The sequence below is a fragment of the Rhamphochromis sp. 'chilingali' genome (assembly GCF_963969265.1).
Source record: "Rhamphochromis sp. 'chilingali' genome assembly, chromosome: 13".
NCBI lineage: Eukaryota > Metazoa > Chordata > Actinopteri > Cichliformes > Cichlidae > Rhamphochromis > Rhamphochromis sp. 'chilingali'.
Window position 1 is genome coordinate 32,302,131 of NC_137940.1, and position 27,107 is coordinate 32,329,237.

At 39.9% G+C, this 27,107-nt stretch overlaps 1 protein-coding gene across 1 annotated transcript; it reads right to left on the bottom strand.

Annotated features, from left to right (window-relative positions):
• Positions 1-534: 534 nt before the first annotated feature.
• On the bottom strand, positions 535-26,538 carry slc16a2 (solute carrier family 16 member 2). Its single transcript, XM_080901767.1, has 7 exons — positions 25,370-26,538; positions 12,890-13,034; positions 12,110-12,602; positions 10,638-10,781; positions 8,069-8,297; positions 5,869-6,134; positions 535-5,771 (listed from the first exon to the last, which is right to left on the bottom strand). The coding sequence occupies exons 1-6, from the start codon at positions 25,800-25,802 to the stop codon at positions 5,884-5,886; spliced, it is 1,695 nt and encodes a 564-aa protein (XP_080757893.1). The 5' UTR covers positions 25,803-26,538; the 3' UTR covers positions 535-5,771; positions 5,869-5,883.
• Positions 26,539-27,107: the final 569 nt, after the last annotated feature.

Genomic DNA, 27,107 nt, shown 5'->3' on the forward strand with positions numbered 1-27,107 from the left:
TGGCTGGACAAACAACATGTGCCTACAGAAGTATAAAAGAAATCCATGAATTAAACACTATATAGTCATGCAATATTAGAACGCTCACATTTAAAGGGGTTAAATAATGTAATGTGTGCCCCAGAAATATCATTCTTCATTGTGTTTATAGTTGCTTTATAAAGGAGCTCCAAGCTCAGAGTTGAAGTCAACAACTGATTTATTCTTTGCCTTGTGACACATGCCCAGTCATTCCCTTTGTACATAAAGAGCTTTGCTTTCCGGAGCTGATTCAGCGAAGCGTAAACTTCAAGATTAACCATGACCGGGTGCCTAAGTGAGGAATACTGAGGCCAGCGCAGGACTTAAAGCCTGAATGAACACAGCCATGTTGCTCTGGTGATAGTGAACAGATTGCACATTTGATGACCGAGAGTGTGTCCATGGACAACAGCACAAAAACACAAAGTTAATCTCCAGTTGGGTGAAATAGTTGACAAGCGAAGCGCACAGCTATAGAGAAAAGAGTGACAGCATGAGCTGCAATATTATGTCTTTATTATAGGTTTAATAGAAAAAAAAAAAAGTGCCTCTTTTGATACAGATTCAAAATTATGACAAAAAAAATCCATACATTTTTCTAGCAGCATGACTTAATCTCAGATCATGTGATGACACTGGCCTTGTTTGATCATTCTGTAAAAGGAATTAAACGGATAGATATATATTTAAAAAAAAAAAAAAAAAAAAGCTTCTTTTTTTGCAAAAGTACAGCTTGTGTGAAACAGAAGGACAAAAGGTGGCAGCTTTAAGAAGTGACGAGAGGCCATAGAGGTTTAACTGCAGGAACCTTACTGGAGGTTAGAGAAGGAAGGTTTATCAGATCCCTGTACTGAAATATGTAAGACTGTGAGGAGGTCTCAGCTGAGCATCACTGCAGAACCATACAGACAACGTACAGAATCAGTCAACAGTTTTAGCACACCTCCACTTTTCCAGTTACTGCTGTTTACATCACATAGTGTCTAAACCAGGAGGGTCAAATATAAGGCTCAAGGGCAGGGATAGGGACGCCAAAGACTCCAGTCTGGCCCACTGCATGGTTTTGGAAAATGTGAAGGAGGCCATGAATGATTTTTTTCATGTTTTGCAGCTTTCACTAATGATAAAGAACTCCCTCATGACCAAGTAAATAATACCCTAACAATTAAATCACAGAATGTTCCTGTTGAAGCTGGCCCTCTGGGTCCTTTCGATGTTTGGCCGTCTCTAGAAAAATTGTTTGCATCTACTTTCAAAGCTACGTTGAACTGCACCGCTACTGGAAATTATTTTCTTAATTCTGTTTTTGTTGCAGTTTACTGCTTACCTTTGTACCATTTACGGTCAATAGACATTAACAGCCTTAATCTCAATAAATACCTGGAAAATGGAGGGAGTGCTCAAAACTTTTGACCATTAAGTGTTTCACAAAATTTAAAAACACAGTTACTAAAAACATTGGAACATTTATAAATGTGGAAACATGATGCCTACAGTTAAGATAATTTAAAAAAAAAAATATCACTGAATAAAACATGTGGAGCGTGGAAAGGTCTATACATTATGCATGTGCGACCTGTAATATTGTGTTCTTCCTGGAAGGGATCCATAGTAATCTGCAAATCATGACTCAGCGTATAATAGAGACCCTCAGCTATGCTTTAACACATACTGTTTGTTTTAGATGTTACACAGTAAGCAGAGATTGAGGTCTGAAGAGCAGCAAAATGACACATTGCACACCGGTATAACAAGGCTTGCTACTGCAAATGGTGAAGAAATTATGCTATTTTTTTAAATTACCTATAAAACAAACAAACAAACAAAAAAAAAAACAAGTAAATATGACACAGTATAATCACATTTAGTTCATCTGACCTGTATTTCTATGGGTTTTGAAACAACCAAGAAAGCACATAGGGAATCATGCTAGCGTTGCCTTTTCACGTGTACATTAGAGTTTAATGTGCCTCTTTGAAGCTGCTACATGCATAGTGTATGTCACAAGCAGCACAGGAGAAAAAGGTGAAGCTTTCTGGGAAACAGTGACAAGTCTGACAACAGCTCAAAGCTTTCTAATAATACAAAGTATTTAAAAAGAAAACATTAAGTAAAACAAGTAGTAGTGTTAGTAGTACATACATAGTTTAGGTAAAGTATAAGGGGCTCTACTGTAGGTTTAGCGGTTCCCGAACTACTACCAGCTACAGCTTTGAGTGCTACAGAGACAAATGCAACTTGTAGTCCAAGTAAGCATTCATTATTACAGTCTGACATGATCAGAATGAAATTAATGCAGTCTCATAAAGTGGACCACAAACCCAGTGATGCTGCATAGATCAAACGGCTTTGCTAAGCCAAACACTGGTTTAGCAGACACCCTGTAACCATACACATGTACTCATGTGTCTCATTTTTCATTCATTTGGGTGTTTCGCCTTTATGTATTCCTTCAGAACCGGACACACAAACTAACTCAACAGTTCTCTTTCCAGCAGTATCACAAAAAAAACTTATTTATGATTCATTTAGAAGAATTATAGTAATATATGTCATTTTTCTGTATCTTAATCTACAGTAGGTTACAAAATAAAAAGCATTCAGCTGCTTCTGACCAGAAACTGGACGAAGCCGTTAGAAAATGAAAAATAATCAGTAGAAAAGTAGCACAGGTATAATTGAAAATGTTACGATTTTAATTCTGGTCTCAAATCTGGAAACAAATTTTGATCACGTGTATAGGTAAATGTAAGGCAGGCAAGTTTTCATAATTTAGGTTTCTGCTGTGACTCAAATGTCTTGTTTTTGTCTTCAAAAGTGTGATTTGGAAAACACTAACATGATGCCAACATACTAAAAATTAAGAAAAAAAGCAAAAAATGTATCTTCACAGTCAATGACATGCTAAAAACTGAAAAAAAGAAATCTATTACATTTTGTTTGGACGGATATAATTGGTGCATAAAGAAAAATCACTTTTCACAACTGGGGGGTCACCGAAGAGGACATAATGTTGCGACATTAGCTTTATCTAATTTTTTTTTACCAGTGGTGGAATATAAATGACACAGGCCCCTAGTTTGAGCAGCAGTGGAATTGACAGTGTACACAAAAAAGATAGTTTATATAATAGAATTTGCCTCATTACATTTCATATTTACATATGGGTGGATGCACTTCATATAAATATAAACCAACTCTATAAGGACACTGAATTTGCACTTCTAGAAGCATCTCCTGAAATCATTTATAATACTTAATTACAAAATCTGTTGGGCAGCTGGTGACTGTTTTAGTTAAGTAAAAGAGGCTTTGCATGGAGGGATGATATCATGTTAAACCATTCATTTATATGGCTGGTGTAAACCCATCATTTTTAATTACCACCATTTTTTTTTTTTTGGCCAGCAGCAGCTGCAAATTATGTAAACAACCGTTTGCACTGCCAATAAAATCTAACAAAGCCTTAGACCTCAAACTAGAGACGTGTGATTTTGCTTCCCAACCTGCGCATATAAACTGTTTATATTCCTTTATTCCATCTTATTAAGTATATCTGACAGTTAAATAACAGCATTTCTTCAGCTGAAGACAATTTCATGAAGAGAACTCACGGTGACAACGATCAGTGAATGTGTCGGAAGAGCGGGAATGCTGAGGACTGAAAACAACAGAGTAAACGGATACGAAGGCAGAAGAAACGTTTACGCACCAACTGTTTTGGAAGAAGCGAGACTGACTGACAACAGACATTTGGCAGTTTTGTGGCTCTCGGACTGTAACAGAAAAAAAGAAAAATCTCAACACAGAACAGCAACGTTAAAAAATAATAAAGAATGTCGAAGTGTTCAACTGGATTGCCGAGGATTGTGTAATTACTGAGGTACAGGTGTATGTTTCCTATCCAGAACCATTTGTCCATATAAAAACTACACTCAGCAGTGAGGTTTGTGCAGCTTTTATGCTCTGATCTGTTGTCAAGCAGGAGCGGACTGAGTAATGGCAGTGAAAGCAAGGAGGGGAAACCAACAAAGAAACGCCAGCTGAATGCCACGGCATTCCCCCCTTTGTGATTCAGTTATGCATAGAACCACGTAGAATTGTGTAACTCAAACAGCTGATTATTGCAGCTCTACTTCACGTCTGTTCGCTGAAGTCTGTCGTTCAGGAGAACTTGCAATCTAAAAGCGCAGAGGTAAGTGGTCCATTTCTGCAAAAACAACTAGTGATGTCATCGTAGTGATGCTAAATTAAAGCAGCAAACTGGCTGGATTATCTGTGAGACGGCCTGATGAGGGCTTGGGCCATTTGGCAGTTTTTAATCTCTGCCCCCTCTTCATCAACAGACCCCAACTTAGCTTCATATTAAATAAATGCCTCTAATATTAAATGCAGATTCACACACGCACAGGATGCATGACTATCTTTGTGAGGAAGATCACTGACATCATCCCTATCTTTAACCCTAACCATCCAAACCAACACCCCAACCATAACCTTCTTGTAAACAATCCTTAGGCCACATCATAACCTTTAAACAGGCAGAAAGGATGTGAAACTCAAACTAGTCCTTACTAAGATCACTAGGCAACCACACACACATACACTTTCAAACAAAATGCCTTTTGCAAAGTTGAATAAAGTCTATGTTTTTCACAGCCATTAAGTTCCCATAACTACTGCTTGACTCCAACTCTTTCCACACCTATAAAGCACAAAACTGTTGTCAGTTATTTTTCAAAGCTGTGTCAGACACAGTTAATTCAGATTTGTGTAGCACCCTGCTAAAAAAAAATTTCGTTTGGTGAGAAAAAAAGCAAACATTTATGCTTTACAGACTCAGGAGGAAATACCCTCTATTAACTGTGGTGGTGAAAAGTCACTGACCCAACACTGAAAACTGGTAACAGGTCAAAAACACTAAGGTTCATTGCATATGAATCAGTGGAATCAACAGCTGCCACAATTACACACGTCCTCCTTGCAGGCAGACTGGTGAAGAAATTTTGCTTACGTTTTAGACAGCGGAGTGTGAACACACAGTGACGCCAGGGTCTAAAACTCATGTGCAGCTGAGCTGAGGTGGATTGTATCTGCTGGCAATATCTGTTACCTCCTGTGACATGTACAAACAGTACGCATGCTTCTCTTGTAGCTGTAACAGCAGAAAACACAGACAGAAGCGCAGAGCCGAATACAGCAAAGCTGCAAATCATTTAAGATATAACCATGTTTTAGCTACACATACTAAATAAAACACATTGTGTTAAAAAGAAATCAGATGTTTGAGGTACAACATAAAGACATTTTGACTTTATCCCTTCACTAGTTGTTATTTTATATACCTCTTCTTCTCAGAAGATCTAAAAATAAAAGTGTATCTTTTTTACAGCTTCAAAAGCTAAGGTAGCACGATTAAATGCTATAAAATCAGAAAGACAGCTTTTTAGTCTTCATTTAGTTCCTCGTGGAGGTATGTGTTACAACGACTAGATTAGACTACGTTGTGCTTTTCTGCTTTTATCCACCTCCGACGCTAATGTGCCCTCTTTTCATCCACTCCGTGACTTGTCGCCAGAGCATTGTCAACTTCTCTTCGCATTAAACAAAAAAAAGAAAGAAAACAGCCAAAGAGGGGGGTCTTGGAGGGTTGCAGGTTAAAGATCAGCCAACAGGAAATCCACAGTTGAGACTTCTGGTTAGGTGGAGGACAGATTATGGATGAGAAAAGGTGCTGGTGGGCTGAATCCCTGAGAAAAACAGTATATGCAATATGTTTTAGAAGGAATTGGAATATCTAGACGTTATTGCATACATGTATGTTTTCACATACACGATGTGCCTAACCTTTGTATGATGCGATCAGATGTGTGTCTCTACATCTGTATAGCCGGGCAGGATGTCTCCATTGGAGCAGCTCTTGGGCTCCTCGGCCGGTGGGGCGCTGGGCAACATGTGGGCAGTTGTGGAGGTCTCCTCTGGTGATGCCTGACCTCGCTGGAGCCTGTGGTGGATCAGGGGCACAAAGAACAGCACCACGCCCCCCACCATCGGAGGCACACCAGCCAGGGAGAAGGCCACTGTGTAATTCCCAAAATAGTCATGCAGGAGACCTGTGCAGCGGAGGTAAGGAAGCAAAATGCGAATGGAAAGATTAAAACATCTGCTTTAGATCAAGCAGATTCCCAGTTTGTTTATACTGTGTATACACACAGTGAAATAAATGTACACCCTCTTCCACATCCTGCAATGCATTTAAGCTACTCCGCTGCCCGGCAGATGGTGGACATCGCACACTAGCAAAGACAGGCCGTGTGTTGACGAAGGCAGTGAAGAAAAAGATTTGTAATTACCAAACGTTGTAGTAAACAATACAGTATTCAAACCATTTACAGACCAGGGTGTGCAAAGATTATATGAGGAAGGAAATCCACATTTGTTGGGCCTCAAGGACACATGAGAAAAGAGCAGGGGGGTTTTTTTTTAACTACAGCTCTGGGCCTAGAAGACAATAAGCTTTGTCAAGCCTCATAAACACAGTGTTCCTTAGTTTCAGTTTGTCTGCTTGTAGGCTTTAATGCTAACTAAGCATTAGAATAAACGAACCGTTTTTATGTTCTATAGTATGGTTGTTATTATGGTTGTTTTTGTGGCTTAAAGGGGCCCCAATGTGCTCATTTCCAACTATGTTTTATCTTTGGACTCCAATTGAAGGCTCTGTATGTGTCACAATTCAAACTAATATTTGTTTTTCTTATCATGGGGCCTGGTGCAGCCCCTCAGTTTTTCCTCTAACACAGTTCTTTGGTTCCAGTAACCATAAGTCAATAAAAAAGACACTTTCTCTGCATGCAGGTCACAGTGTGCATTCTCAAGTAGTGCAGTCTGATCTCTTAAATTAACATCCCACCTGCACCGCCTGTTCATATTACTTTTTGGTGATACTGTTCGCTAACAAAGGAGACAGAAAGCCAAGAAACAAGGCTGTTCATTTTTGTAAAATTCATGGAATTTGACAGTAAGAATTCCTTATTTTCTGTCTTGTTTCCTGGATTTCTGGTCAATTGTGAAAAAAGACAAGTGCCCAAAATTAAAATAAAATTTCTGATTATTGAATAGAAAACATTAAAGATGAAATTGGATCTCCTATATCTTGATTATGAAAACAAGACTTTGCAAAAGAAATGGATACAGCAAGGCTACAACTAGCAGGTTTTTTTTTTAGTTGAACAATTTGCAGGTATATACTGTCATAATGCCTCTTTTTGTTTAACCACACTATAAAAGAGGTGCATAGTAATGTATTATTACAGTAAGAAGGATTATTGGTTGCACCAATATTGCTGGCATAGCTTTGGATATGCTATCGATCTATGTCAGTGCACTGCTGTCTCTAATACTGCAATGCAAAACAAAAATCTGTCATTAGGAAGTGAAGATTATTTTGAAAACTAAATCTCTTTTAAAGAAATAAAAAAAAAACCCTGCCAGACAGCATGACTCTTCATTTAAAAAAGTACATTTAGCATTTGACATCTAAGAGTTTCAGTATGTTGGCTGAGGCTACAAAGGCCAGGAAAAAGCTGTCAGGAAGTCAGAAAGTTGTGTAGTAAAAGCAGCTCTGGTATGTGTGAGAGGCAAAAGAGATTGTTGAGATAAAGTCAAAAGATGCCTGAGTCAGCAGCGTGCTGCGACTAGTGTTCTTAGGTATTATTTTTTTATTAGCGAGCGGAACAAAAGAACGCAGATCGAAGATCAGTACTGTGTGTGCTTTTTCATGAACACAAATCCTTGGAGACGGGCAGTGGCTGGCCATGAGCCCAACCATCTCTAAACACAAACCAGTGTATAACCTGTCCTGCTGTGCATTTGTCTTTTTCCGTTTACTAATTACGTTAGTTGTACCCACGTCCAAGGTTTTTCTCTGCTAATATAATTCAGCTCATTGTGCATCCCTACTGCCAACAAGCATAGCACAGATGTGTAAATAACATATATCTGCGCTATTCAAAAAGTGGAAAACACACACACATATATAGCTTCTTACCAGCGATAGGTGGACCCGCAGTCATAGGGATAGACATGAGGCCTAGAAGGTAACCTATAGCCTGCGAGGCTTGCATGGGCCCGACAAGCTCAAAAGCTATGGGAGCCATCATGGTGAGGAAGCATCCATCACACAGTCCCAGAAACACACACACGACCACCAGCCCGGCGAACATCGAGCACTGAGGAATCATCATGGACATCAGGCCAAGAACAATGAAGGAGACCACCTGCAAAATACAGCAAGAACCCATAAACAAGCTTTGAATGTCTTGATGCTCTCCTAACATTCTTTTTGACAGATAAATATGCGTTAAATGCAGTCAGTCAGATGGCTCACATTGCTTTCTTTTTGCCTTTGTTCATGCATGTAAATCTGGCCTCAGGCAGATATGGTTACGTGTGCAAGTGGACACACCCTCCATCTACAGGCTCCACCTACACATATTTATGTCAGGTAAAGTTATTTGAGAAAATAAAAAGTACTTTGTCTGCCAGAGAAATTGATCATGAACGATAAAAAGTCCTGATATGTTCTCATACATACTTTAAATATGCAGAAAAACAAAGTTCTGATATGAGTAAGTCTTACCACTTGGCTCGGTAAGACCTGTTGGTCCTTACTGTGAAATACTATTTAAATTAAGTGTATTTCTGTGGTAACAACATAAAAGAATTTTTGAATTAATTTTTCCAATTCAGGACTCTTCCTGTGTCATCGCTCTCATCTAACGTCTCCGTCAGGCAAAGTTCAGCATCATAGTTACATTTACTATGGTAATTCACCTGAGTGCACCGGTGCCGTCATCAATCTGATTAATAAACTACATGTTAATGATTATGAAAAATATAAAAGATATAAAGCTGTCTGTTCACTAAGTGTCTACGGCATGAATGCTGTGAATGACTGTTCTGTGTCACTTCAAAGAGCCAAAGAGTGTTACTTCAAATCCCTTCACAACTACAACAATGTGGATTTAAGCAATTAAAAACTGTGTTCAACACTTGGACAAAAGAAACATACTGGATTTCATTCTATAAAAGACTCTTGCATAACTAGACTCTTTAATATTCACCGCCACACTGTCAGGAAATTCTTTATATGACTAATACTGCAAATGAAGCTTTAGAAATACTTTGCTTGATATCACAGATCAGCACATTTTAAGTATGCATGTCCCACAACTTCAAAGTTGTTTTTATATTTTAATTAATCCGTAACTCCGTGCCCCTTTGCTTAGTGAGCTGCTTGAACGAGTTTACTGGTCAAAACAATGGATCCCTGTGTTTTGCATTCAGCAGAAGCCGCACGTGCAGGAAATGGCAACTCCTGTTTGTATTCACTGCACAAATTGCTCTCACATCACCTTGTCTATTTCCTGGAAAATAGACAAGGAACCTGACATTATCCAGTCATGTAATTCCCCTTGTGTTCGCAAGTCTGTTTTTCATTCCAGAGAAACATAATGCCATTAAGCCATTAATAAAAACGAATTTCTAATTTCACCAAGGTAATAAAAAATAAATATTTTAGTAAAATTGGGCCTAACAAACAACACAGGTGTGTGAAAAAGTGTTTGCCCCGCTTAAATGTTTCAAATCATCAAACATATGTACATATGTACACAAATGTAAACACAAGTAAAAACAAAATGCCGTTTTTAAGCGAATTATTACATAAATTAACTGTTGGTTAACTTTGGAAAGCTGAGTCCCCAGGCCTGATTACTGCCACACGTGTTCTCGATCAAGAAATCACTTAAACAGAACCGGACTGACAAAGTAAGCAGTTGACCAAAAGATCGTCAAAAGCCAGACACCATAGTGCGATTCAAAGGAATTCGGGAACAAATGAGAATCAAAATAAGTGAAAACTCCCAAGAGGTTATAAAGCTGTTTCTAAAACTGTGTGACTCCAGTGAACCACAGGGAGAGCCAGTATCCATAACTGGCAAAAACACGGAACAGTGGGGAACTTTCGAGGAGTGGCCGGCTGACCAAAATTACCACATGAGCGCGGCGGCGATTCATCCAAGAGGTCACAAAAGACCCCAGAAAAACATCCGAAGAGCTGCAGGCCTCACTTGCCTCAGTGTTCATGACTTCATAAGAAAGAGTCTGGGCAAAAAAAAGCCTGCATGGCAGAGCTCCAAGATGAAAACCACTGCTGAGCAAAAGGAACATAAAGGTTCATCTAGGTTTTCCCAGAAAACATCCCGATTATCCCCAAGACTGTTGGGAAAATAGTCTGTGGACTGACGAGACAAAAGCTGAACTTTTTGGAAGGCGTGTGTCCCGTTACATCTGGCATTTCAGAAAAGTAACATCATACCAACGGTCAAATATGGTGATGGTAGTGGGATGGTCTGGGACTGTTTGAGTTACTCTTACATAGTAAGGAAAAGCATTAAAAAAAAGTGCTTGTGTGGGTGAATGAGGCAAATTTTATAAAAACCACTTTTTGACAGGCACACTTACCACTGTGAAGTGCATTAGGTTTTCCCAAAAACAGACCAAACAGTAAAGAAAAGCAGTCTGCATAAATTTTAGAGCTTCAATAATTCCCTCACCTGCATGTAGACTTTCCGTAGACCAGGAATGAGATCCCCGATCTTTCCAAAAGTGAGGCGTCCCACCCCTGATGATGCTCCTATGCAAACAAGGAGCACCCACTCCTTTTCAGTGCCCTTGAACTGTTCTTTTACAAAATTAATCTGAGAGACACAATAAGACAGAATCATTACTGTGGACACTGTTAGTCCGTAAAAGTCCATCGTGCATATAATGACAAAGATATTATACAACGTGCTCATGAACCGTATTCTTCATTGCCGAGAAAACATTACACTCAGCATTTGTTGGAGTGGAATTGTTCATCCTTCACCCCTAATCAACCTCAAACATTAACAAAATGTCCACATCAACAGACCTTTGGAACTGCGGAGCAGGAAGACTGAACGCATATAGGTCAGAGCCTCCCGCTCCCATTAGCCGTGACCCCCAAATTAGATCCAAAACATGAAACCGCCCTCTGAAGTCTTTCCTGAACATGCTGGTCCTTGTGAAATATTTGCTCTGCTTTGAAGGTCTACATTCATCAATGGCCATAGGATAGGTATGTTTAGGGATACAGAGAGGCCATACAGGAGAGGTTTCCTGAGATGGTCGAGCCAATACAAAGACCGGGGCAGTGTTTACATCTGGGCCCGGGCCTGAAACAACAGGCCTGACAGAGGGAGGCCGGAGCTGGAACATCCGACATCTGGATAGAGGGAGATCAACTTCACAGCAACTTAACACTTCATCTTCATTTTTTACTATCTTATTATCACACCCCAAATTCAATCAGAGTTCAGACTTTGAAAACATACTTGAGTTTGTGGATGTAAACAAAATGGATAAATGGACTTCTTTTACTTTCGGCTTCTCTAGCTGAGTAGTTTAGTTAGTAGTTAGTAAACTACTGTCAAGCTCTTTGGCTTCAACATGACATATTTAAATTATAGATTTTCCCTTTGGGCAGCCTTTTTCAAAGGTTGTACACTGAAGCAGAAAAAAAATTAAGAAGAGCACAATTAACTCCTGGCAACTGAGTGCTGTTCCTCACAGAAGCTATTGTGACAAACTCTGTTATCCTTATTGAGAGGGACAAAGGCGATGTTCAGCCACTGCTCATTTACTCAGTTGACATGCATTCAATTGCCCTCTTTCCAAAAGGCCTACAGAAGATGAATGGCACCAGACCTCCCACAGTGCAACAGTATGGCTCTGACATCAATCTCACTCCCCCTCATTTCCAGTGTCAGCTGAGAAAAAGCATTTTTACATCAAACCCATGATTAGGAACCCCACTGATCTCTAATGCTCTTTGTGTAAGCGCATAATATAAATAAAGAGGTCGGAATGTTTTACCACAGCAGAAATAACTGAAAGGCTGTTAAACAGTGCTTTCTTTATTCACATAAAAACTGGGCTTATTGTAAATATTTATAAAGCAGCACCATTTAGAAACAATTACTTCTTGCCTATCTTATGTTCTTACCAGATGGATATATGGCACGAAATAGCCCAATACAGCTGTAGCCACTCCAAATGCCCACACTCGGTATGTGACGATGTGAAACACACGCAAATTGAAGTACTTCCTGATGGTGGTTATCGCCCTGCTCCACCTGCCTCCACTTTGAGCATTAGCTTGAGTTTGGGATTCGGCATGGTCGGGGCCTATTCCTTGGGGGCCCATGTCTCCCCCAGCAGGGATCAGAGGCTTGAACATTAGCGCCAGCAGAGCCTGGATCAGCATGAAGACGCTGAGGATCTGGAATGTTCTGCTGAGGCCCAAAGGTTCCACCACCTCTTTCAGTAACACCGGAAGGCCCATAGAGAAGAGGCTGGCACCAGCTGTCACCACACCATTGGCCAGACCCAAGCGCTGGCGGAAGTAGTGGCCCAGGATGACCAACGAGGGCTGGAAGGTGAAGGAGGAGCCGCAGCCAAACAATATGCCGTATGTGAAGTAACGAAGGATCAAGGAACTACAATGAAAAAAAAGGACATCAGGAAGAAAAACGAGCATAAATATAATAATAAATAAACCCAGTGTAGGTTGTCCACAGAAAACTCTCACAGAGGACCACATGGGCTAGCCGACATGGGGCCCACATGGGTTTTTCATGTGCAAGCTCATAATGGTTTACCTTACCCACAAAATTTCCTCTTGGAGGCCTAAAAGGGCAAAACATCTAGAGCCCCTGATTTAGCATATAATTTTACATGGTTTCATTCATATTTTCAAAGGACGTATCTGACAAACATGTCTTACTTTGCAAACGATGTACTGAGCAGTCCTATAAAAGCCAGTGCCGCCCCACTCACAGCCGTCTTCCTGCAGCCAAAGTGGTCTGTGAACATGCTGACCACAGGTGAACAGAAGAAGATCATGCCCATGGCCAGGGCCCCAACCCAGGCTGGAGAGGAAGTTGAGAGAAGAAAGAATTCATCATCAGAAGCATGTGGAAATCTCAGGTGTTATACCTATCACCTAAAGTAAATAAAAGACACTGTTATATCTGTTTGTACACAAAGCAAAGATCAGTGTGTGCAGTCCTTGACCATTAAAACATAATTTTTTCCACGTGTAGAAGTTATTGCATAAAAGTTAAAAAAGGCATCACTGAAAAACAACATGGCCTTCATGCACGTATGCCTGGGCCTCTATGCAAATCTTTATGTTTTGTTTAAAGTTTTTGAGAGCTTGCAAGCTGTTTGCAAATCTGCCACCTGACCTCAGCAGCAGCCACGCTCAAAGTAAACATGTGTAGCATTTTGAGTCTTGCCTTTAAATGCCCCATACAGTAGGTATTAATTAACCCAGACAATAAGAATTTTGCCCACAAGATTTCCTGAAGCTTTGAAAAACTACAAAGCTTTGTATGCTGCACACTAGTTTTTTCTTCTCTGTCTTTGTGACTCTCTCACCACCTGATGTGATTTGCTATTAATATACATTTATGTAACTCTACTCATTATTGTGTCTACACTTGCATCATGTAGATCAGACACGCTCTATAAGATTTCTCATGGTGATTAAGCAGATCAAAAAGTGAATCAAAGTGGATAGTTCTGGCCTGTAGAGCATGCAGTGTTAAAACATAACGAGGCAGATTTCTCTAGCAGAGACACCGCGTACCCTGTAGTACAAACAAACACATGTCTGGATCCAGTCCCTGAGGGAGCAAAGGTAGCTTTGATGTCTACCATGGTGTCTGGGCCTTGGGTCACACTGGTCCAACAGTCCAATAGAAATGAGACCAGAGAGACTACTAAACAGCCTGATGGCAGGATTTATGTACCTACGCACACACACACACACACACACACACACACACACACACACACACACACACACACACACACACACACACACACACACACACACACACAACAGTCCAATAGAAATGAGACCAGAGAGACTACTAAACAGCCTGATGGCAGGATTTATGTACCTAAGCGCACGCGCACGCACACACACACACACACACACACACACACACACACACACACACACACTGAGTTCAGAGTGAAACATGAGCTGTGCACCACTGTATAAATAGTCTTAAATGTGGACACTATGTAACCCTATGTACTATACTATACATGTAATACATGTTCTGGTACACAGAGTACGATTAAAGCACAGGACTCTACTCGAGTCTTTCTACAGTTTATTCTTTCAAATTAAATGGAAAAAAGGGGAGGGGGGTCATACACCCAGCCATATAGGTGGAATCTACATCCTCAATAACAATTTCAGTAGATTTAATAGTATAATATATTAAATGCTTTTGATACACATTCACTAGTCACTTTGTTACCTTGCAGTGCTGGGTTAGACTCAGAATCAACAAGGTGATGGAAACAGGATTTTGGTCCGCGTTGACATCATAGCATCACACACTTGCTGCACATCCATACTGTGAATCTCCTGTTCCACCAACTCCCAATGGTGCTCTAGTGAATAGTGATATACTCATATTACAAATGAGTATATCATAAATGACCATCATAAATGGTCCACTATAATACATAGGTAGGCTGTGATGCTTAAATTATGCTTTATTGCTCAAGGTGAGACTTTTTCTAGTCCAGTCAAATTCTAAATAGCATACTTTGAGGAATTTGCAAGTAGTGAGACATAAAAACATAAAAACAGTGCCCTTTAAGTTACCTAAAAGTGTGAACTGGCTGATAGTTATGAGTGTTTCTATTGCTGAATCACTGCATTTCCTCAGCTTCAGATATTATTTCTTACTGATGTAGCTCCTAAGACCACTTAAGCTACCACCTGTAATACTTTTCCTTTTTTCTGTTCAATACTAGATGTCCAGCTGGTTTGTCTGGAAAATACCACAGGCTCTTAACTTAATCTCACCAATCTCAGCTAGTGATTGCGGCGTTCCCATCTGGACATGCACTGCTGCTAGCATGCTGTTTCTTGCAGACTCATTCTTGGAAAGCCCAATATCTGACACAGAGATGTAAAGTGTTTTATAACACTCAAATTGGTCAGTTTGGCATTATAATGTAGTTCCAGTATTGCTTTTTTTAATGGCTCTAGCACCTGCAGTGCTAGTATTGCACCAATAACAGTTTGGACATGACAAACCAAAAGGTCCGATGTGAAATCAGAGGGTCAAAACAACAGGCCCGTGTCACACTGCCTTACAGCATACTCTATATTCTGGCCAGCCCCACAACAAAGCCCCATTTCCCTGTGTCCTGACACAACAACTGAGTGCACTGTGCTCATTAGAGGGGATTAGGTCCAAACACTTTCAAACAAAAGCAAAAGAACACAGTGAGGGAGACTGGAGCCAAATGAAAAGATGTCTGTTTGTGTGGGGTAGCAAAGAAGGGGGTTAACAAGCTTCCATCTCTTAACATGATTGATGCAGTCTGACAAGAAGCAGCATACTCTATAGGACCCATATTTATGTTAGAGTAAGAACACTTAAGGCAGAAAAATGCAGTTGGGTTTTATATAATAAGAAGTTTATATAAGACTAATGAGTTCAGCATGCTTTATGCTAAGCTGTAATATATGCATGCAAGACAACTGTGTTTTGTGGATTTCTTCTATGTGTTATGTAATTAAAATGTATATTTACATAACTGTGTCTAGTCTAATCTGTGTCATGTGTAGCCATCCTAGACAACCATATATATGACAGCTAAAAGGTACACTAAAACTAAGTCATTCATATCACAGAGGCCCTGTTACTCCATTCATAACAAAGCTGAAATTTAACCAGGCATTAAATTACCTACACTGCAGTTACTAAATTATTAGGTTCACAGATCCTTTTTTATGAGCAGCTGTAGTGCAATGAGAAACTGACACTATTTTGTTGTCCACAGCACCAGATTTGAAATGAAATAATGACGTTTAACTGCCTACTTTCAGTCTTAATTTGAGAATATCAGGATTCATATCAAATGACTAGAGTAGGAATAATAGGTCATTAGTCCCCTTGTTTAAGGGGGCAGAAAGTACGATACTTTGAAGGGAAACTGCTCAGAATATGGTCTGTGGGTTTTCCAGAATAACAAAGACACTGTCCTTGGAAAGATCCCTTGCTGTTGTTTTTGTTTTCATTGCTTTGAGAAGCACCAATGACATTTTCTTTCACTTCCAATGTATCCCGCAGTGTATGAAACCATCCGCTTAGACGACTGCGAATGCAGCGCACTGCTGCTTTCAGCTCAAAATTATTGTTTCTGAGCCAGTGAGCCCAAACAATCAAAAACACATCTGTTCAAATGCTTTCTGACGATATTTTCCACGGCTGACGCAGACACGGGGAAATGCTGCTGAACCTAAACAATGCATCACACTGTTTCTGAGAGCGTCTTGGGGGACGTACTCCTAAAGAAACAATAGTCATAGGTATTTTTGTCCCTCAAGGTAACATAAAATGCTCTTAGCAGGTGCTGAGGCAACATAATAAACTGAAAAACACAAATACATTGCTTTACACTGCTACGATCCAGCAGTGTGTTTTTTGATTATGTACGAGTAATCCCTATGATCCAGCTCAGGTTTCAAACTGCTCCAAATGCACAGATTCAGAGCATTTTTTCTACTCTATATCTATATGATGAGAGCACATATCCCTAATGTGGTCAGTCAGTCAATCATGAGATATTTGGCTTGAATTTAGCCAGAAAAGAGCTAAAACTTCTTCAAACGCAGGCAGTGCACAAACTTACAAGCCGCACCAATGTCCAGTATTAGATCAAACATGTTGAATCATCTATAATAATAATGGATTGGATTTATATAGCACTTTTCAAGGCACCCAAAGCGCTTTACAATACCACTATTCATTCACTCACTGGTGGAGGTAGCTACAGTTGTAGCCCCTCTGGCCAGCACCAGTAGGCGGTAGGGTAAAGTGCCCAAGGACACAACGACCAGGACAGAGAGCCCGGGGATCGAACCAGCGACCTTCCGGTTACAGATACGCTTCCCAATAGAGCAGGGCGATATGGCCAAAAATATTTATCACGATATATATTTGAAAATTTGCGATAACGATATAACTGACGATATAATTGATGCGAGACAAAATACAACTCCACAACATTACTAGCGCAAAAAGACAACCTTCCATTTATATTCACTTAAACAAGAAGCTGGTTTTTATGTACATTAAAGCTTTATAAAAATGTAACAGTGCAAATGCAAATTCCTTGCTGAAAGTTTAACCAAAAGGCATTTCCAGTAGAAATGGGCTGACATATCCTGAGCATAACCATGTATAATATCCACTGAAGTTAAAAAGAGGTGCTTTGCAACATTAAACTGCAGTGTGCAGTACGTATTTTTTGGACCATAAGGTGCACGGGATTATATGGCACATTAAGCGAAACAAAGCAGTCAGATAAATCAAACTTTATTAAACTCATTCTTCTTGCTTCCTCCACTTCTGTACCATTGTTTCATTAATGTTGAATTCTCTGGCAGCTGCTCTATTCCCATGTTGTTGCAGTATATTAATGACTAACCTCGTATTGTGGATGGATTATCTCAGTTGTTCTCCTGACTGAAGTTTGGTCCGTTTACAGCATCCTGCCATGCGATTGCATTTGTCTCTAACCATGAAGAACCTTCACGTTCACTTTTATAAGTGGAAAAGTGTTAGTGTTCGTCCTCCAGCTTCACTGTTTATGTTATGCTAACATAGCTGTGTCGCTAGCGATCACGTAGCACATCATTATATACCAGCTAGCCCAACTTCAGTAACCCTACAAACGTCACTGCTGTTTAGTTTCCTGTCTTCATTTATGTTGGAAGTGATAGCAGAGCTGTACGTTTGATTTTTTTCAGAAATCTCTCAGTCAGAACATGCAATATCATGCTTAGGTAACTAGCGAAACTAGCGAGCTAACTTCCGCTAGCTTCCTGCTAACTTCTAACTCCGTTAAATGTAATAACTTTTGTTTTCATGGATGCCTGGAAGTTAAACTTTATAGTTACACCTGGTAAAGCAGCAATGCTGATCGTTTTATTAAAGATGAAAGAATTTAGACAGTTTTTAACTCTAAGTGATGCTGCAGTGTTGTTTGACCTGAAGCATACGGAGTTTAGGACCCAGATTACTCCCAGATTTAAGAGCATCTTAGTCCGACAAATACGACAATAACAACGGCCGCTTGCATGTTCTGCAAAAAAATGTGCTTTGTTGTGTATCTGACGGACAAACACCAAACCAGTTCCACATCACGGAAGTTGCACCATTTTTACAAACCAATTCTGGTTCATCAGTTTCACTCAACAATCGGCCATGTGCGTATGAAAACAAAGGCACTGCGCATGCGCGTTTTACTCCCATTCTATCGCGATATTTCATTTTCCTATCGTTGCCTAACATTATACCGGTATTACCGTGAACGGTATAATATGGCCCAGCCCTACTTCCCAACCCCATGAGCCACGGTCGCCCATGTGAATCAACTGTGAATCAACTGTGAATCATCCACGAATACTACAGTAGAGTCCAAGAACAACACTGTGAAGATGAAGATAAGCATAAAAGTCACCTTTAAATCAGTCATTTTTATCTTATAATAATTAATACCATACCAAGTTAAAGATTAAAGTCCATAATAAGGACAGAATGTTCATTTTAAAGAATGAGAAAACACTGCTTGTATCATAAAGACAGTAGAATGGTAAGGATGTTGTGTTAGCACAAATATAGAAAGTACAACAGGTGAGGCGACACAGTTCGCAAAGGCTTGCTAGCAGAAGGCATGTGGAGGCCCATCTGTCACAGATCAACCAGGAGTCTCTTCAAACAGCTCAGGCTCAGACCATAAATGAGCTCTGACAGCAAAGCTATCAGGATGCTCCTTGAGTCAACCATTCCCTCTGATGTTTACAAATCGCATCATATTTCAGGCTGAGAGTAAGTGCAAACTGCTTGTGTTGACACTATTAATAAAGCTGAAAGGGGTAATCCTTTTTATTTTTTTTAATGGATGTGTTTTGCGGAGATTTTACTCTGTCATGTGTCAGCGTAGTAGTACAACTGAAATTAATTGGATTGAACTGAAATGATAGTTTCTGCAACATCCTCTATAAACAGATGCATTTTGGTATTGAGGGGACACTGGTGTCCTAGTCGTTAGGGTGCATACCCCATAGGCTAAATTGTGATCAGTAGAAGGGTCCAGAGCCAAGCGCCTGGTTAAATGGACCTCATCCTATCTAAATACAGAAAAAAATGCCTAAAACTAACCAAAATCAACCAATAAATACTCTTTGTACACATCTTTATATACCTTTTTATAAGCGCATGGAGTTTGAAGAAACTTTTTCCAACCTGAACCCATTCCACTGTCCACTGGAATGCTAAAAATGCCTCGTTGCACCCTGATCTGCCAACCTAAGATTTCCAGCTGTCCTGGAGAAATCTGGAGCAGGGGAAAAACAATAACACACTACCTACCAAGAGCACAGCCCTACGTTAATGGTTTAAGACATGTTCTTGGCAGACAGACTATTGTGTTACTTCACTTGTTTTTGATGTTTTTGAGAAAATCCAACAATGATTATTAAGCACATCTAAAATAATGAACAACTAGCCACTGAAGAAACACAGAGATAAACCTGGAATCATTGTCTTTGAAGGTTTCCCCAGTTTCTCCAACCACTGTGTATACAAATGTTATAAGCATATGTTGCACTTCATTCTTCCCCATGTTTAATGTTCTGTTAAAGGCTTTTTAACATTAGAAAGACTTTCAATAAAGACGCCATCGTTGCCTTTAAGCAATGAATCAATGAGTTTAAAGTGAAACAGAGTTTAAAAGGTATTTTTTTTACCTGACTGCTAACGATGGCCAAGATAAATAATGCACAACAAGGTCACACAAAGAAAACAGAGATATGATGAAGCACAACTCAATATTTGGAAGACAGCTTTAAGCAGTTTAGTAAAACATCTTTAATGCCTCTCACTTGTTGGCTAGTTTTGGCTTGTTGTAGTTATTCCTAACTATATATTGTCAGCATGCAGCGAATGGCTGCTTTTAATCTTCAGATACTTTCCAACGTCCAGGCCAGTGAGTGTGAATGTCCCTGTTATTTCAGTATTCTCAGGGTTTTCAACACTTAAAGTTATGAATGCATAAACATTATGATGTTTGAGTTAAAAAGGCTCTCCTTTACCTGCAGCATTACTAATGGAGCCTATCTGGCAGAAGCTTGTCTCAAAGTCTTTGAACCAGGAACAAAACATCACGAGTAATTTTTTAAATGGACCCAAGAAATCACTTAAATTAAGAGAAATCTAGCAATAAATTAGACTACAGGTGACAGGGCAATTAATTTTTGACTAGTAAAAAGGAATCAACTTTTTAAGCTTTTTTGGGGCTCGATATTAGCAGTTCTTATTAATAATAACCGGTGTAGCAACAGCTGAAATGTAATGAAAGAAAACTAAAGTGTGTCCCCTACTTTCATCCAACAGCAGGCCCTCTACACTTACCCTGGATAAACAACAAATTGCTAAACACATAACCTTGTTCTACGCAAACAGCTGATCAATAGTCAAGATGAGATAAACCCAGTAATTGTTTGATCTGTCTGACTGAGCTACCTACCGCATAATTACCACAGATACTGCGCCACTCATTTTGGCTTCAATCCTATCAGTGTGACAGGACCAGGTAAGCTGTTTATCCAGACTGACACCTAAAAGCTGGACCTGCCCTGAAGTCATATCCAGACAAGACACCAACTTGTCCGTAAGCACTGCAACATAAGGAAGTGTGGTTCTGCCACTAAAGCAAACATTTCCTGACTTGATCCTGAAAGGATCAAACCACACTTTGAACTTTGAAGGTGAATCCGCTCCATTTCTGTTTTTTGGTTGTATTTTTTTAAGTTGTAATACTGCTAGGCTAGTAGTTAGCGAGTGTTTTACACACTGTCAGTCTCTTCCATGAAAATTAGGAGGGACCAGCAATCTGCTAGCAACCAAAGCGAATGTAAGGAATTTTCTGATGCAGCTCCCAACTCAATCAGTTTCAACAAATGTCACTTCCAAAAACTTAGAGGAACACAAATTTTCCCTAGCAACCAGAGGTTTCTGGGGATTGCCGACCGGTCTCGATCCCTTTGTGTCTGCAGGCTTAGCGGAATAACCGTAACTTAGCCACCAGCATCTACACTGAAAATATAAGCTTTAAGGTACTTCAGTTATAGTTCAATGTTCCTTATATTGAAATCAGCACTGACGTCACGCAAGAAAGCGTCACCATTTTTCATTTTACATCTAGCGGTTAATGTAACGAGGCATCAGTTTTCTATGCTAAGATAAAAAGATTTTGAGCTGCCGTCAAGGCCAGTGATAGAAGAATAACAGTTACCTGCTATAAAGGCTAAAACCGTTGGCTTTGAGAGGAAATTGTTTCTTTCAGACTAAAGTTAATAATATGACAACAGTTCAAAAGTGCAATCGGCTATATCCTTATTCATTTACCATCAAGGTTATGTAGCCCATTTGTGCAGAGAAACAAGTTTTAACCTCCTATATTTGTATTGCTTTCAAGTAAAGCCTAAAAATCATATACAATTCTTGATAAATTCTTCAGTTGGTTCAACAAAAAAGTTTGCTATCCAAGTTATTCGCATCGTGGCTTTTATTGATTTCCATTTGTTTAAAAAACAGTTTATTTACATATTTATTTATTTACATACATAGTGGGTTTTGACACAATTAGACTCAATGAACAAAGATATATGTGCCTAACATGTCAGTAAAACTATTCTATAATACACTCATGCTTTAGTTAACTGAGCTTGTGTTTTCAATCTTTCCAGATTTAGTTTCTAAAAATGACGTGGTTTGTTCTATTATTTTCTCTCAGTTTTATTGCAGCATTCTTCATTTAGCTAAGCTCCACATCAAGCCACAGGGCTAAAGCACTGCTCACAATAGGTTAGTGAGTTTTCTTATCGGTGCATGCTTGTCTAGAACAGTCTGTAAGATATCCAGGAACAAGCGTAATGTAATTTCTGAATCTTTCACTCGGTGTGTTCTTTTCCCCTGTGAATTTTTTACATCATAAGTCTTTGAAGCAGAATCTGTGACCTAATGATTCTGGTCATTGCTATTACACTTACTAGATCCATTATTGTGCCATTAGTGTAGATGTGGTCAGTGCATGAGGCAGACATGAGTCTAGACATGCCAGAGCTTACTGTGGTAGGAATGATAAATATCTGAGTTAAATCACTCGCATTCTTTGTCATCTTTCTTTAAGAGTGCATGATGAAGAAATCCAGGCGATGTTTAAGTCCCCAAGAATCATTTCACTGCATTTCTCTCTGTTGATTTGTAGATTTGTGAAGCACAGCACATTCAAGCTAGCGGGATTTGATGTAATGTAGGTGACTAAAGCCAACAGGCTTCTGCAGCTGGAGTCATCAGATGTTTTCTCACATTCGCACAGATACCATAGCCTACTGGTATAGTTACTACAGAGTCATTAAGTATTCTTGTGAGAGAATAAAGTGCATAACGCTCAGTAAGTAAACCAACTTTAGGCTTAGAAACAAGTAGAACTTGATGAGCTACTTTTTTTCTCATCACAATTTTCCTCCTGCTCCGTTTCACGGTGGCACATAGATGGAAATAGTTTTAGGCTTCAATGAAAAATTAATTCCTTCCTCACTCAGTCCCTTTCTTCTGCCCCTTCACACACATTCCCTCTTTGCCAACTTTGCTGCAGCTGAAACAGTGCCGGCTGCATTTTGAACTTTCCTCCCACATTCGGTGCAGCCACGTTCATTCGCACACCACCTGACTGGGGGCTCACCCCTCGCTGATTATGAAAGCACCCCCCCCCTTCCATTTTCAAAAGAAAGGTGTGCCGGGCACGTGCACTCACTTTACAAGTTTACCAACATTTTTGTGGTAACAACTGGGAAAAAAATGAGTAAAGATGTCATGTTAATCACGGAGCAAATCATTACCATATGTGACTCATAACCCACACACACCTCGCCGTCATTAAAAATTTAAAGTACCTACTGTTCTCAACCCCTACTTCGATACTGCTACGGTATTCTGAAACTCACTTGTTTACTCCTCGATGTTTATAAAAGACCTCAGCAAGGCCTAATGGTGATCTCTAAGTATGATTTCATTATATCCAGCCTTTTGTTATCCCTTATGGTCCTTTGCTTTTTTTTCTATTGAGCAGTCTGACATCTTTTAAAATGTTGTACACGTGTGAATTTAGACCGGATATCTCAAAAGAAGCCTTTAAGATCATAGCTATTGTAGCTAAGCTCTTCCCCTGTGCTTTTTTCCTGCTGCTGAGGTAAAAAGGTCAGGTCTCAGCCTACTCACTTAATCTGTTCACATATGAGCTCAACCCAAGAAAATGCTGGAGATGAAATCCTAAATATGTCAAAAAATGGGGAAGAGAGAATATAAACATCCTGTATAAAATTCCATCAGCTTCTTTTAATAAATAAGATGTCTTTCCTATACCGCCCCGCCCCCCTATTGCTTTTATACTGATAATAATAATAAAGGTTCACATTTGTTCCAGCAAACAGCATTAGTGCCATAATCCCTTCCCACATTGTGACCTTAACTTTTGCATGTGATTGCGGGAACTGACGAGGATTTTAAGAAAAACATCCACTCCTGTTACATGATTCCCGAGCTCAAAACATTTCTCTGTATGGATCAGTACACTGCAGAAGCAGCTTTCACGGTTTTCACAATGAGGAAGGGGAGGAGGAGAAAGAAAGGCAGGAGGGTCCCTTTCTTCTCCCCCCAAACAAGAATTCCCATGATTACTCCTTTAGTCAGTATTTGTTAACAAGATTAACAAGCACAAAGCTAGAAGCCACGGTTACCCAGAAGCCCAGAGCTTCATTAGCAACAAATTGGACGCTGACTTTGTGAACTCACTGAAGAATAGAAATGTTTCTACTGGACTTGCAGGCACAAGAAAATGTCAGATTCCTGCAAACAATTGGAGTAGCACCAGGCCCATTGTTTCTGGGGACTAATTTATCTGCAACAACAAGACTGAACTGTCACATTCCTGTAAATGAACATCAGTGATTTCTTTATTAAGACTGATATCCTTGACTGCTTTGTATAGTGCCTTTCCCGTTGCAGGGAGCTGAGCGCAAACAGTAAATAAGGATAGAGAAATAGTCTGACCATTTAGTAATGAAAGCTTATGATCCTAAACAGAATGGTTGAAATGGGAGAAGTGGGTAGGGTAATGATGTGACTCTAATAATAACTACCTGTTAGATTGTATTAAATACTACAAGCAGAAGCAATATCCCTGATTTACATATCTATCGCAGGATTTTTAATCATTAGTCATGTGCATCTTGGGGACTCTAACAAGTCTGTCCATACTGGTCCAGCAATGCATGGGTCAGACATTCGTATGGACCAATATCGGCCTCGCTAACTGCAATTATCTGTCTACTACCACCCTGGCTGATATTTAACAAAACAGCTTTGTTCTGGCCAAATGTTCAATGATATTGTGGTAAATAGCTTAAAATTTTTGTCTTTGTTTGGTTGTTGGGAACCAAGAGGGGAAAATATAACAAGAAAAAAACAGCACTCCAATATCAGCTCAGTACCGGTGCAAATGTTCACAAATATTCAGTCCTTTGTGCTCACTATATCATTAAGGAAACCTTTATCAAAGGACCCATTGTAGCAAACTGTGTTGTGGATAAACAGACAGCCTTAATGAATAGTTAACAAGTGCCTATGGTGCTTTTTCAGTTAAGTGCCTGTAACTCATTAGAATGCTGGTGCTTTGGAAAACAAGAGATTTCAACAGGATGTAAGGAGCAATTTCAGAGTAAGAGAAGAAAATAATAATTCAAAAATAAGAATGCAGCAATGAGCATACTTTACACCTGCTGGTGGGGCACTTGTTTTATTCATTACTGTGTTTAGTGTTCCACTGGGAATTTAAGTTATTCCACTTTTTTCTAAAGTGATATACATATTAAAATAAACATCCTGTAAATTAATATAAAGTTGATGTTAAAATGTTTATTATAGTAATTGTGCTTTAAATGACACTTCCACAGCTCTAAGTTCCACTTTTAAAAAAAATCCTATAATTATAAACCAAATGTGCATCAAGATTCTCTACTCCTGTCCACCAGCTCACTTGTGGCTTCAGCTCCAGCCCACCTGAGCAGAGAGATACTGCTCAGATAGTACTTACTCACCCACTTTGAACTGGGATGTTTGGTCTTCAGGGTCTGTGTGCTCCTTCACCAGCATCATGTGCAGGATCCCGAAGGAGTTGTGAATTCCGAAGATTGACCCGTTGCACCAGGTTGCAGCAAAAACCACCAGCCAGCCAGCGAAACCACCTTCGGGTGGGACGAAGCCAGCTCCGTGGCCGGGCTTCTCTACCTGCACCCTAGCCTCGAAGTCGGAACCCGGCGTGAGGGGTGGCTTGCAGCCGGTCTCGATCAGCTGCGTATTACTGTCCTCCTTCACGATTTTACCCTCGCTGCCGTCCGCCTGGTCATGCTTTCTCGTGTCTAGGTCTTGAGGGGCATCCCTCTGCTCCATCTGAGGACCTGGAGCCGGCTGTTCCGTCCGTGACTCTCTGTCGGACGGCTGCGCTTGGTTGTCTAGCCCGTTGGTCCCCATGCTGTCTGATCTGGCGGAGAGGCTACTGTGGGCTTTTGGCGCACATGCATGAGATATAGGTCGCTGACATAAGAGCACCGATTTGAATAACAGCTTTGATTGGTTATCTGTCAAACGTGAAAGACGGATGGTGTTTTTCCTGGCACACAAGCTTCCTACACGCTGCTCGCAGCCCCAACTTCAGCGAATAAACTCCAACCTGCAAACATAGCGTGTGTCATTCTGGCCGGAGGTCTATATTTCCAGGAATTAGCTCGCACCGCCTATCCTTCCTTTTAATGCAAGCCTGCCTAACCGCCTATAAAGACTAACACCATGTATTTACTTGTGTTGGCTCTTCTCCTCGGTGCCGAAAGAGGATCATCAACCTGCGAAAACGTCCGCTCCGCCTCTACTCCGTGTAGCCCCGTCGCGCAGTTCCCGCACTATCATCAACATTTCCCGATGTTAAATGCAAGAATTAGACGCTTCTTTTTATCTTTACAAGGTGGATATGTAACGTAGGTAGGCCTGTGCATGTCCCGTAGGCTGTAGCGGTTCTCAAGTGTCAACACACACCGAGCCGTCATTCAGCAAATCCACACACCCCTCCTCCTCGACCACCTCCTTTCCCCGGCGGACGGACAGTTGGAGCCAATGGTGGAGCTTCAGTACAGTTACAGTAGAACGAGTTTGCACTTCGTGGCTTTTCGCGGAAAAACCCGAGTGTGGCTTGCTTTTCCTCTCTTGTGTCGGATTAGTAACAACATCCTGTGGCTAATGCAAACATCCGTTTCAGCGCATTTTCCTCTATAATCTAATCTAATCTAGTATAACATAATATAACATACTGTGTATTATATCGACACATCAAGAGCTATATCTACTTTTGTAATTTTTGCAAATTTTAAATTTAATTTTTGTAACAAGTCTTGTTCGTTTGATTAAGTGACCTAATATCTAAAATAAATAATATTAATTATAATTTAAAAAAATACGTCTTAGCTTTATTAAAGTTGTAAATAGCTCTAAACTATCAATTGAATTTTTAGATTAAAAAATGTTTTACATCATTGTGGCAGACGTCAGGCACGTTATCTGCTTACTAACTCTCTGGATTGCATGGATATGGAGAAAGGAAAAAATATCATCCAAAAACTCTAAATACGGAATTAAAATCTAAAAAAAAAAAAAAAAATCGATTTACTAACTCGAAATTTGAAGATATTTTCTCAATTTAGATTGATTTTCTCACATGTTTGGGTTAGTAAGCTGATCATTTAAGACACCTAACTCACAATTTTGACATAATGACTTATTCAGTTG